This window comes from Ammospiza nelsoni, chromosome 1, assembly GCF_027579445.1.
Source record: "Ammospiza nelsoni isolate bAmmNel1 chromosome 1, bAmmNel1.pri, whole genome shotgun sequence".
Classification (NCBI taxonomy): Eukaryota; Metazoa; Chordata; class Aves; order Passeriformes; family Passerellidae; genus Ammospiza; species Ammospiza nelsoni.
Genome location: NC_080633.1, coordinates 53,029,369 through 53,043,536, shown reverse-complemented (window position 1 = coordinate 53,043,536; position 14,168 = coordinate 53,029,369). Strand labels below are relative to the sequence as shown.

Here is a 14,168-nt window from a genome sequence, read left to right as displayed (position 1 = left end):
GCACAGCAAATGCAACACAATGCCCTTCCCTTCCCTTCCCTTCCCTTCCCTTCCCTTCCCTTCCCTTCCCTTCCCTTCCCTTCCCTTCCCTTCCCTTCCCTTCCCTTCCCTTCCCTTCCCTTCCCTTCCCTTCCCTTCCCTTCCCTTCCCTTCCCTTCCCTTCCCTTCCCTTCCCTCTGAGCAAAAAATACCTTTTGCATTATTAGCTTGTCTTGCAGCACCTCCTATAACGTGTGGCATTCCTACCAGAGCTATTTTTGCTTATAAACCCTTTTTAATGCACTAAGTGAGGATTTGGGTCAGTGGATTTTAAGCGTTGTCAGGCAATGTTTGCAAAGTGCCAGCATATTCTAGGGGTGCAAACATGCCAGCTGAATTTTTTGCTCTGTGTACAATTTTTGTACAACAGAATCCTAAGATACAATAATAGGTTGCCTATTTATTCCCCCCAAAACAATATTAATAAAGAAAATATTTGTGTTTTTTTCAGTACTTACTGTTCTTCTGTGCTACCATAGCCTTGATAAAGCTGGCATTAAATAATTGCTCGGCTGGACAATGGAGCTGTGATTTTCTGCCACTTAATTTGTTTGAGTTCAAAAGGACGATTTGACTTCTGATCATGTGAAAAGCATTTCATTGCATGCTGGAAAGCTGTCTGCGTTTGTATCTAACAGACTTGACAGCATGGTTGGCAACAGACGGATAATGGAAGGCTAATGAATAATGAAAAGCTGGGTGATTGAAATAGCAGAGCTGCAGGGAGAGAAGAGGGAAAGCTGGATGGAAAATGGAAAAACAAGCAGTACAGAAGTCAGGAATAACTAGTATTTTGATCAGTATCAGAGAATGTCTTCACATCAGAATTTAACCCAGTCATAACTTAAGCATTCTCCATCTGCCATCTCACAAAAGCTCTTAATTCGTTCACCAAGACATGTTTTGTACAAGTCACTCAGCTTGCCTTGAGGGAGGCTAGGTTGAAATGAATATATTTTTCAACTCCTAGGATGATGACTACTCTTCAGTAACCTTCTCAGTTGTCATTAATTGTCTGGTGCATTCCTAAATTCCTACCTGAGCGAGGAGTGCTTAATATCTCACAATCTGCTGCAAAAACCAGATGAGAGCTGTAGCATTGGAAGCTATCAGCTGTACACAGGGACATTGCAACGCTTACTTTGTATTTATACTTCTGTGAAGACATCTCTGGTTTTGTAGCAGGGTTAACTCTGTTTTCATGGTGCTCACTCTTCAGATACCCAGCAGGGAGGAGCAGCTCTTACTTGCTGCTAACTGGTCTCTCCAGATGAAATATGGTCTCTGGAGTTGTGGTATTCACATGCCCTCTGAACAGAGAGAAGCTGTGAGACAAGCAGAGAAGAAGGAAAACACAATTCTTATCTCGCTTGCTGTGCCTGTGTTGTGCTAAAGGAGGATGCAATATGGAGATTGTTTACCCAAAGTGAGGGTGTTTGGTTGCCTTGGCCCATCAGGGCCAAGAAGTGTGTGTGTGTCAGACTGTCAGGGGACAGTCAGGAGAGAAGGAGAGATGAGTGCGGTGTGAGCAGTTGTGAGCAAGAGTGCAGGGCAGATTCAGTTTAGATACAATGTACATAGTATAATATAATAAAATAATTCTTTAGCCTTCTGATGATGGAGTCAGATGTATCATTCTTTCTCCCCTTTGTCCGAGTCGCCTTTGATTTACAATATGGAGTAATGCGCCTTGAGAAGGATTCTGCAAATGTAGCGGGAATTACTGGGGCTAACACTTAACTCCAGATGTTACAAGTGAGAAGACTGTCTCATGTCATCAAAAGAGGGGGGCTCTCTGGCAGTCGTGGTGTTTGTGTGTGGATATATGCATTAACATGGAGGAAGCCAGCTCTTACTAATTTCTTTACACTGCCAAGCTCAGCTGTGGCTGAGGTTGGTGGTGCAAGGCTTGCTCTTACATTTGCTTTCACGATGAGAGTTACAGAGTAGGAGTTGAGTTAGAACTGTTCTTGCTGCCTCTTTTTATGTCTCTTTTTTTGCAATGATAAGTGGAAAAATATCTTTTACTTTCTTGCTGTAACCTACTACTTTTCCGGAGCTCTGATGTCACTGAAAAATTAGTAACACTGTAAATACAATACTTTCATTTTTTCTTCACAGAATCTGTACCAAAACAGGTTCCTGGGCCTGGCAGCCATGGCGTCTCCCTCTAGGAACTCACAAAATCGGCGCCGGTGCAAAGAGCCTCTCAGATACAGCTACAACCCTGACCAGTTCCATAACATGGACATCAGGAACAATTCCCATGAGACGGTCACCATTCCGAGGTCTACCAGTGACACAGACCTCGTCACCTCAGACAGCCGCTCCACCCTGATGGTCAGCAGCTCCTACTACTCCATCGGGCATTCGCAGGACCTGGTGATATACTGGGATATAAAAGAGGAAGTGGATGCAGGGGACTGGATTGGCATGTATCTCATAGGTGAGTCCCTGTTACCCCTTCCCCTTTGGGTTCCTTGCTGCTTTTTGTAGATGTAGGCATTAGGGTAATGTGGGTTAAAGATAGTAGTGAGCTGATACAACTCCCTTAATTGTAGTCTTAAAGTGTGTTTATATATAACAAGAATTTTTTCTGCTCCTTTCTGTGTTACTGGTTGCAGGCCTTGTGCTCACTTTTTCTTCAGCAAAGATACAAAGAGGCTTTCTGTTGATGATTTCTTGACATTTCAAGATAAATTCATTTTAAAGCCATTTGGATGTTGGGAAAATACCTCCTGTATCAAGACAGTATAATATTTTCAGAGTTTCCTCTTGAGATTCCTTGAGTAATCTGTGACAGATGAGAGGTTTTACAAGAATATGAATCATTTAAAAATCTTGTGAGAATGCCTTTTTCTCCATAGCCACAGGATATTTTGATATGAACAATAGTTTTAGACTGAGACAGTTTGGAATTGTCCCAGAAAGTTTTGGGTTTTTTCCCTTTTATTCTGTATTGGAAGCTATATTGAGCCATGTACATTAGCATATTTTTGGCTACTCCATCTAGTAAATCCAGCCTCACATAAGAGTAATAAGAAATTGTTTCAGTCCATTTTTACCTGATTATTTCACTTCAGTATAAAATTAGCTTTTCTTAACCTGGTTGGGTTCCTATGGAAATAGTCCTGCTGCTGAGACTGCAGTTCATGTTAACCCTGCTCTCTGGTAAATTTTGAAAATGATGGATCAGTTTCAGATGCTTTTCTCTGTGCATTAGGGTCTTAAAAATGTAAGTTCTTGAATGTTTCTTGAAAACCAGTGACTTTGTAAAGAATTGTTGCCTCCACAAAGGGAAAAGTTGGTAAATTGCTTTCCTTGTCTATTTGGAAGATATAACTAGTACTAAGCAGATACTTTAATTCTAATAGCATGGTTTCATCTTGCCCAGACAGGGAGCCAAAACCAGATAAGAACATGGTGTTGTGATATGAGCTTTTGGAGCAGGCATAGGGGACATCATAGGGAGCCATGGTGTTACTTAAGTGCTTTAGTGGATAAAACCAAATGGCTTGGCTTCACATACTGATGATATTTGGAACATAGGTGTTGGTGACATGGGGGATATGTGAGAAAGCACTAGATAGTAGGCATGAGCATGTAGAAGAGCTATGGTGGCAAGGTGTTAGGCATTGGAAGATAAGTTTAGGGTATTGAAGAGACTGTAAAAAGGAATACACAAGGGTGGCTGTTTAGGACATGGATGGAGAGGGGTGGAGGTTACAATAAGCCAAGCTGCAGTACTTACTTCTTTATGAGTAACATCATAAAATGTCCTTCTTTGAAAAGAAAAGTAGGCTTCTGAAATTTAAATCTTATAGGAAAGAAACAGAGACTGGATTTAAAGCAGATTCTTTGAAATCAGCCTGGTTTGTTGGCCTTAGCAGAAAATTACTTTTGTTTACAGTTAAGTTTGAAATGAAGTGTTTTGCTGGAATAGATGAGAAGATGCAACAGTCCCCAGCACTGGGCACTATGAAATACTGTATGCCAGTTCTGAAGTAATCCAGGCAACTCATGAACTCTTCTCTCAGTAGATAGAGGCAAAGTATTCCTTCTCGTGGTCTGAAGTCAACAGAAAGTGCATAGGGCTGTGTCACGCTGACTGAACTTGTTCACCCAGGTTTCACAGCACAGGCATTGCATCCAGGGCTGTGAAGACACACTCTAATTTATTTTTTTTTATAAACACCATGAATACATAAAAATTTAACTGGGCAAAATAAAAATATACTGTGATACTCCTGCTTCATTTACTGTATCAAACAGGATACATTGCCCAGACACCCCAGTAAATTAAAGATGCATATTTTGAAGTGTATCCTTGCCCCTGGCTGAAAGCCTGTTGTTTATGCCAATAGTCAATGGCTCGTTCCGAGGAACTTCACTGCCAAATAAAAAATTAGTGTGTCCTGTCCCCGAGAAACCAAGAGCTGATCCTTGATGTCTTTGAAGGTGTTTTGTCTGCACTCTCAGGTTCCACTCTAAATAACTGTGGAAATAGCAGACAGCAGCATCCCTCATTCCCTTTTTTCTCTTCCCTTCCCCTCTTGCCACTCCTGCCCCTCCAAAAACCTCATGTAATATGAACTCTGGTTTTGGTTCCCTTTAAAGAACATGGAAGACTGTGAAGATCACTTGGGTTTTACAGTTTGTTTGACATGGAAAACACTCAAAATCTATGACGGTAACTGGCACTGTGGCTGTATCCCCATTTATTAAGTAGGGCGAATGTAGGGAATGGGTCTGTAGAGGCAAAAATCTGATGAAGGCCTTTTGGGGGTTTGACTTAGAGCAGTTTCAGTCTGGCAGAGTAAATGCTCTTGAGGTGCTGTAGTGCATCCTTCAGTTTAGGTTCATCAGGACAGAACTGAGTTCCTGTGGCTGAATGACAGCACAGTCTCATGGTGGGGTAGGGACACTTAGAGGGGTCTGTACAAAGCACCCTTCTGACCTGAAATAAAGCACTGGTGCCTTGTGTTTGTCACCAGTCCATAGGGGTGGGAGATCCAGACATCCCTAATGGCTTAAATTTGTGTCTGCATTTGCACAGATTTTGTGAGCCTGTGCTCCTGTTAAGAGAAAGAATGTTCCTGGCCTTGTGGGTACGACCTTCACAATGTAAACTGATCTATAGCTGTGTTTTGAATTGGCAGCCAGACTGGAACAAGAGAACCAAAGAAACTATGAGCTTTTCCCAGTCTGCTCTGGAGAGGATTAGTGTGGAAGCCTATTATTATCACTTGTCTGGCAGCTCTGTTAACTATTGTGATGCTGCTGGTCATTCTAGTGTTTGTCTCAATCCAGCTTATGGATACAGTCCAATCTTTTTTGTGATTGTTTGTTTGGAGCTGAAAGGTTTGAATGTAGCACTGTGTAGTATTGTGGAGAGTAATGAGTACTGGGAAACTATTTGCATCCTTAGGATATCAGGAAGCATGTTGTGGATTTTATTTAAGCGTTGGTGTTGGGAGCATTGGAGTTGGCATTTGTTATTTGTCTTGTGGGAGTATCCCAGGAAAGGACTGTGCAGAAGCAGAACAGAAGGCAGTTCTACATTGAAGGAGTTCAATTGTTGCCATTGTAGTATTCTAGGAAAGATCTCCAAATAATTTTTTATGAGTGTTAGTTTTGAAATGCATAAAACTTACTCTGTTTTCACCAGCAGTGTCATCACTAAAAATTTGATGATACCAAATAAACTTCAGACTTCAGAATAATCTGGGGAAATTGGGATGATATAAATGTCTTAGAAAAAAAAAAAAAGGCAGAAATAATGTATCTCATATGTATTCATACTGTGGGACATTTTGGCGTGCTATTTAAAAGTTAAAATAGCCTGAAAGAGGAGTTGAGAGAGTCTTCCCTGTATGGAAATTCTGTCTGCTTGCTCCTCTTTTGAAGAGCCACAGCTCCTTTTACCACAAGATATCTGTTCTTCTCCCCTGTTGATCCATTTATGCATTCCTGAGGTTGGCCAGCTGGGTAAAAAAAAAAAAAAAGCAGTCTTTGCAGAAGCAGGCAAGAGCTGGATTTAGCACTGGTTATTAGACACAACATTTGCTCATGGTCTCAGCAAATGGACTAAGTAGCCAGTCAGTCTCTCAAAAAACTGTGTAAAAAATCGTGGTCATGTGTCTCATGACATACAATAGTATCCACTCTGAAGCTTCCTGAAAACATGCATGCATGCGCACACACACATGATTTTCATGAAGGGCCATGGAAAAACTCCTTAGTTGAAGGGAGAATTGTAAATGTTGACTCTCTTAAAATGTAGATGTTATTACTTCAGCACATTTTAAGATTAGCTGTGGAAAGCTGACAAAAAGAAAATATGTAAGTTGGGAAAACAAGCATTTCTTAAGACATACTGTGCCTTCAGGAACGGGAATTACATTTCATTCCTGCTAAGCTTGAACTCTAGAGATGCTCTAACTTCTCCTCTATATACCATTTATCAGCTCTGAGCAATGCAGAGGAACCTCTACATTCTGTAGCAAGTCATCTGAAATGTGCACTCACCTTCCCTCAAGAGAACTACAGTATTATGAGCATTCAGCAGTTTTTCAGAAACAGACCCACAGTCTAAAATATGTGTAAACACTCAAAGAGAGTTCTGTAAGAAATTTGAACGTAACAAAGCTCTGTTGCTATTTAAAAGTCTCAGGAATATAAGTTTTCTTTGCAGAAAAGCTATTTATAAAGAAAGGCCTATTGGGGAAAAAAAAAAAAAGAAACTGAAAGTTATGAATAATGAAGAAAGGGTATATTTTTTAAGTAAGGATTCTCATTTAGTGCCTACTGTGAGGCAGCTGGAATATTTGCAGTTATTTATCTCAAGGCTTTCTCTTCCTCTCTTATCTCATTTGCTATTGCTGTTTGCAACAGTATGAGGCCCCTTTAGATAAATTAATATGGACTACTAGCAGCTGCCTGTAGATAAAGAGCTATCTTATAATTACTGTAGTGGCATTTTAGCTGCTCCTAGATTTCACTTCTGTCATCACCTCCATATCTGATGTAAAGGAGCTAATGAGAAATGTTTAAAGCAGACTTTTGAAAAAGTCATTTGCCTCCACTGTCTTTGCACACTGATGTTAGGGGTTTATCAGGGCTAGCATTATACTTTTCTTACTTATATAAAGTAGGCTTTCTTTCTTTCAATACTTCCTTATATGAAAGCAAAACATTATTAAAGGCTATTTATTAAAAATGTCTTCATACACAAACCTTGGAGGGTCCAATTTATTTTCCATAGCTGGCTTTTTCCAGATAGTTCCTCTCAAATTTATATAAGTAGAAATGTCTTCATCTGTTTAGTGACTGAAGCTTAGATTTAAAACTGTTTTCCTCCTCTGTTTCATCCTGTGGTGTTATTTCCCTCCTCCAGAAAGGCAATTCACCACAACCTGACAAATCTAATAACTATTGGTTAATAGACATTTAAACATTTGTTTAAATACTCTCTGGGTTGATTTTAGGCTTATATGGCCTGTGTTGATGTTTTTCCCACTGAGACAATTGAATAAATGAACATTTTTCCCGCCATAGCCTTGGACCAGAACTTATTTGTGCACCTATTTTACCAAACATCCAATACATAGAAGCAGAAAGCATTTCAATGTTGTCAGCAGAGATGTAAAATGTTAGAAACAGCAATATGCCTATAAGGCTGGGAGCTGTGGGTGTCTTTGTTACAGGTCTAATCCCCAATTTAGATTCTCTCCATGTTTGGTTGGTTGCTCCACCTCTCTGCTTCAGATACAGATCTCTGTAAAACAAAACACTTCACAATGTGCCTGCTTAGAGTGAATTTTGTTGATAGCTGGATTTGTTGTGTCCTGGGGTCACCCATCTTTCCAATCCTTTCATGGCCTTTGGAAGAGAATTTCTCTGTGGTCTCAGGGCTCCTCCTCAGGAGCTCATCTTGTAGCTGGGTCTCTCTCCAGGCTGGGGATGGCAACCATGGCTGGCTGCGATCACCTCAGCAAGTTGAGCTTCATTGGACACCTGCAATTCTGCTCCCTCTGTGAAACATCAACAGAGGTGCCCAGTGGCCAGGCAGCTTTCACTAGGCACAGCACAATTTATTTCAGGAACAAAAAGTGTCAGAGGAGCAGGTATCACAGGCCTTGGCAGATACATTAGTGCAGCAATATCGGCTCTTTGTTCCAGCCTGGCTCTCTTTCATTTGGCTGCTCTTCGAGTGAGAGTGATTTATCAGGCTGAGTCACTTCTTGCCTTTCCCAGTGCTGTATCTATCTGGTGCACCCTTCAGCTGGACAAAACCTGGATATGCTGTTTACAGACCCACCAAATGTGACATGAACGCAGTCAGCGTTTGCATCTGACTCACCCCTTTACAAGTAGCTACAGTCAACACTTAAATGGAAGGGTTTCTGAATATTCCCAGCACATATGGCTTCTGACATGTCTTCCCTCTCACTGCTTCCAAGGTTCAGATGTCATTTGTGTTAATGTTGGTGGTAGCAATGCACCAAAAAACTTCTCCAGAGTGCTTACTGTAGTAGTGGTGTGCTTTATGGTCTTTTAGGGAAGTTGTAGTAAAGAAGCCTACAGACTGCCAGTTTTTTTTCCTTAAATGTATTTAATATGTAGTAGAGGTGTTTACTGTGTGCCAAAGGATTCCCATTTTCATGCATTGCTTCTTCTTAAAATAACAGCTCTTATGAACATCTTTGTAGGTGAATGAGTAGAAAAGAATTTTCCACTGCAACTATTCATGCTGAATATCAGGAGAGGGGAAATAATGCAGACAGGGAGTAACTGCATCCTCATGCCTTCTCAGTGATTTCTAAGGTCCTTATGGCCATGGATAAAACTGCCTCTGTGCTGTGCAAGAATAGCCCATATTGCTGTGTAACCCAGACTTACAGCGAAGTCAATAATGATCACCTACTAAAATATTTTGGAAGAAATCAGTTGGGGATATTGGTGCACCAAATCCCAGATTTTGGCCTCAATCCTGCAAAAGAAGCATAGTCCATGCCGCACATTGAGACCATTGACTGGTTAGAATCAATCATGGCACAAACAGTGGACAGAACAGACATAAAGTTCTTGGCAGGATAAAGCTTGAAGCAGAAAGATTTGTTTTGGGGAGGTTGCCAGCCATGTGGATTTTGAAGGTTCAGCATATGTTTTTCTTCCCTTAGTTTTCTGGTTTAGAACTAAATCCTTCCCATTCCTTAGTGTTTATAATACTAACATTGCACTGTTCATAACACTGGAATATTCCCATGCTGCCTTCCACAACTACTGTAATGACTGTGTATGCATTTAGCCTTTGTAATCTTTCTCATCCATTGATCTCTCCAGCCCTAAAGGCATTTTTTTTTCTTCACTGGATATCTTTCACTTTGTAATAAGTTTATAACTGAATACCATTTTTCAGATAAAATCAATCCAGATTCTCAAGAGGTTCTTTGCACTGTGGTGCTTCAGTGTGCACATCTGAGTTGTGTTTTGGTTTTTTTTTTCCTACTGCTTTATCAGATCACAACCTCCTGTCTAATCTACTGTTCTTTCAACATTTCTGTAAATCCATTTTCCCATTTTACTGCAAATTATTTCCCCCTTATTTAATGAACATTGTTAACCTGGAAAAATGTCATCCTTGTTCACATTTCATGTCTTCCAATGTCTCTTTATATCTTGTCTTCAAATTGCCTTGGGCCTGCTTTAAAATTTTCTAGCAGATTTTGTGGCTGCACTGCTGTGACCTAATCCTCATTTTCCAAATTGTACTGTAGTCAATGGGGAGGCTTCCATTGACTATGAGAACTTTGTTGTTATATTAAAAACAAGCAAACAAAATTCTTCCATGTTGTACCTTATCACACATCTGTATGCCCTGGGGAAGTCAGGATCATCCTTGTTTGGATTCCTCCCTCCCATCTTCAATTCTGTGTGCAAATTGGATGTCATTACTTGTGAATAAGTTTGTGCAATGTGTAGGTGAAGTAGAGCTGTTGCTGTACTGAGACCCAAATGTGGTCCACTTGCTGCAGGGATAAGAATAAATCTGGAAGTGCAGGGGCTTTAAAGGAAAAGCCTGTAGCTGGGAACAGGCACAGCTGAAGTAGCACTGACATCTGTGTGGTGCTGTCACAATTCTAAGGGTATGCAGAACCAAATGATACCAGTATTACTGGACAGATGCCCATCCCATTGCAACCTAACATCTGCTGGGGGGGTTTTAGGCCCCACAAGTTTTTATTGCTGAGCCTCCACTCCTTGCTTTCCTCCTTCCTTCTACCTTTTCAGCAGATTTGTGGTTAGAGGAGAGAAATACATGAGTGGTGGGTTGTTCTGGAGTACAGCTCCCTAACAAATAGAAGAATGGAGTCCATTGCCATCAGCTCTGCTTTTAGCCAGAGGTCCCACTGTCGCAGGGAAGGAAAGGGAAGTCCCTTGAGTGACAGAGCTCAACCTCTCAGTGTGTTTAACTCAAGTGCAAATGAGGAAGAATTGGATCCACAGCCTTCTGAAAACTTGGGCATATCATTGCCAAGATTTAATAGAGTGTCTGTAATGGCTAGTCATTTGCTTTTTTGATTGTTGTCGATGTCATGAAATATGGGAATCTTATCTCCCAGCAGTAATTTGGAGAGTACTGGAGTGGTAAAAGGTGATAAGCAGCTCTGAAATAAACTAGATGTTCAAAGATAAAAGTGTTTCACTGAAAGTTGAGACTCCTTGGTTTTGGGAGTGGCTGACATGTCATTAGGGTTTAATGTCTTAACCCAATTCTTTCTGCTTCAGGTTTGAAATCCACCATGCCTGCATTTCTAATGTGCCTGGAGCAGTTTTATGTATGGCCACCATCTTCTGCCCTTGATGACCAAGAATTGTTCTAACTTTGCCAACTCACTCCCCATTTTATTGCAGTTTATCTCCCTTCCTACTTAGTTTTTGTCCTTCTCTTGGCATACACCTCTTCTTCACCCATTGTTCACATTTCTGCCTCCTGTTTTTTTTTCCTCTAGCTGGGCAAGGGGTTAATTTTTGTGAGATTAAAATGGAACCATTCCTGTGCTTGAAAAAAGCATATGCAAAACTCTTAGATTGAGAATTGAGCTTGTAGCACCAGTGAAGGATTAGGCCTTTGTTTTCCAGAACTCTTCTCCCTAGGAAATAATAGAAGGAGGGATTCTAAATTGCTGTATATTAATTGCCCGCAGCAGAAATTGGCAAATGAATTAACAGTGAAGTTTCAATCCACACTGGAGCTTAATATATAACAGCTGAAGTCAATAGAAACGTTCCTAACTATTATTAGTGATTTTTTAATGTGGCATCTTTGTAAATAAGAAATTGGGCTGCATCTTTGGTATATGTTTCTCATTAATAGTTTCTCTTCTGCAGAATGGTGACTGCTTGTATTGTACAGATCTTTGGAAGAGCAGCTTCCAGAGGGCTGGGTTTTGCAATGCAAAAGCATTGCAAAAAGAAACACTTTAATGACCTGATACAAGCTCCACTTGTGTATTGCAGAGGTTTTGTCATCATCTTGTGTTTTTCTTCATGTGATAGATTGAGTGGTAAGAGAATAAACATCAAAAATATGAAGTTTATTTATGGCTTACCCTTTCTATTATTATTTTGCAATATAATTTTATTTTATTGATACTTTATGAAGGGTCTGGAACAGATGTCCTGTGAAGACTGGCTAAGGGAGCTGGGGATGTTTAGCATGGAGGAGGCTTAGGAAAGACATTATCACTCCCTCTAACTACCTGGAAGGAGGTTCTAATCAGGTGGGACCCAGCCTCTTCTCCCAGGCAGCCAGCAATAGGATGAGAGAACACAGTCTCAAGCTGCTCAAGGGGAGGTTTTGGACATTAGGAAGAATTTCCTCCTAGAAAGGGTGATTAGATATTGGAAGGCTGCGCAGGGAACTGGTGGAGTCGCTGTCCCTGGAGGTCTTTCATTAAGGACTGGATGTGGCACTCCGTGCCATGGAATAGTGTCAAGGTGGTGTTAGGGCATAGGTTGGACTCAATGATCTCAGAGGTCTTTTCCAACCTAATTGATTCTTTGATTCTGTGAATTGTGAAATCTCTTTCCTGCAGCTTTCCCTGCTAGTTGCAAAACAGATCAACCAGAGCTCAGCCTCTTTTTACAGAAAATAATTTTTTTAAATCATTTTGCTAGCTATCATTGTATTTCATAATACAGACATACATATTGACCAAAAACACTTTTAAATTTCAAACTAATGCAGATTTATATAGCTGAAGACTAGAAATCCTTATGTAATTTCAGAATTACAGCATTTCCTTCTCAGAAGGGATCAAGACACGAAGTCTAGCTTTTCTTTTTGTGCCATAATTGCATTACGTTTACAGGAAGTGAGTGTTGTAGTATGTAGTGTTAAATCAAATTAGTGATTCATAAGAGACTGGTATACTGTATCAAGTTCAGGAACCTGTCTGATGTTGTATCCCTATCTCTTGTTAATTATTTGTTTCTTTGAATGTAGCACATGTTATTCAAAATTTCATAGTTGTTAGACTTTGTGAAAAGATAGGCTAGTCATATACATCAGCAAAATATTGTTTGAGAAAGGGGAGTTTGTTTTTAATTTTTGCTTCCTAAGTAAAGCCAAATAGACTAAAAGGGTCACTCAGATATTTGTAATTTCGGCTCCATCAGTCTTTCTGAGGAGGATGTATTGACTATCTGATTGCTTCTCTGTGGGAATTTCAGACAAACTTTCAAATACCAAGGTCCTGTCTGTTTAGTGTGGCTGCTGACAGCACTTGAAGTCCCCATTAGATTATTCACAGATGTTTTTGAGGGTGGCCTTTATCAACATTTTCCCTAATTCCTCTGAAGAACAGCATGCTTTTTGTCAATTGGATTCTGTCTTTCATCTGAAAGGTTTCTTTGGTGGCCATGGTTCTTTATCTCTGTAGTGCTTGTGAAGTATATTGGGATGCTCAGCATGGACGTGACAGCACAGAATATTTTTAGCAGTAGAAGGCTGTGCTTGGCAGTGTCTGGTTTGGTGAGGAGAGGCAGTCCATCAGCTTGCTTCTGGTTCCCAAAGCACTTGCTGTCATTTGCTGCTGGTGTGCCTTGGTCCCTCTGGCTGCTATTTGGAGCCAGGCTGCCTGGCTCCTGGTTGTGCATCACCTTCCTCATTTCCTCTAGGGCCCGTGGGAGGTCTGTGGGAGCTGCTGCTCCTGTCCCAACAAAGTCTTGTAGGTCTGCAGCCACCTCCCCTCTCAAGCAAGAGGCAGCTGGCGCTTCTGCATGCCCAGGGGCAGGGGAGCAGAGACCAGTGTCTGCTGGCTCCCTGTCTTAGACACCCTCACCATCCCCAGCTCTATCTCCAGGAGCAACTAATGATGTTCAAAGTGCACATCCCAAATACTCCCCAATTTTCATCCTTAATTAGTAAGTAAGCTGTCTGCTGTGCAGGGAAACAAAGCCACAGACCTAAGAGCAATTGCAAAGCGTTTGCTTTTTGGACAAGCAGGGCCAAACCCAAGCTACGCAGAGGAAGCAGATAGCTAGTTTAAAGGTTAATCGCATTTCAGAAATAGAGGGAGGGAGATGCATTACAATGCTTCATTGGAAAAATGTCAAAAGGCATTAGCTGCTGCCTGAAATATATGAAAGGGAACAGCATTAACTTTGCTCTTCATTTTGCATGGAGGTGAAATGAAGTATTTCACCATTTACCTTTGGGAATTAAGATGTAACATGCTTTAAAGGTCAGTTCCTTCGTTTTGGGGATTCTCAATAGAAACAGGAAATAAAATTTGTTTTCCTTTGCTCATACTTTGTCAGCTTAGCATATCATATCTCTATATGCTTACCTATGGCACGAATGTTGATAAATACATTTACGTACATCTGCACGTAGTGCCCTAAGCAGCACTGTACTTCACATGCACAATTGTCTTTGTCAGTGTGCTACATACATAAGGTGTGTGTTCAGGGAATAGCATGCCTGGAATAGTGTTACTTGCCAATTAAAACAGGTTGACCAGGCATATTCATACATTCCAGCCTCCTGACGAGTTTCAATTACTGCTATTTTTAACTTGCCAGAGGATATTTCTGTCTTATCTTTCACCTTCCAAAAATAC

At 40.8% G+C, this 14,168-nt stretch overlaps 1 protein-coding gene across 3 annotated transcripts in view; it reads left to right on the top strand.

Moving 5' to 3' along the window:
• The window catches only part of HECW1 (HECT, C2 and WW domain containing E3 ubiquitin protein ligase 1), a 253,494-nt gene that overhangs the window by 83,931 nt on the left and 155,395 nt on the right, over positions 1 to 14,168 (top strand). For all 3 annotated transcript variants that reach the window (XM_059478944.1, XM_059478926.1, XM_059478936.1), the window contains one exon: positions 2,161 to 2,485. In XM_059478944.1, the coding sequence (XP_059334927.1) occupies positions 2,161 to 2,485 (325 nt within the window). The remainder of the gene's footprint in view (positions 1 to 2,160; positions 2,486 to 14,168) is intronic.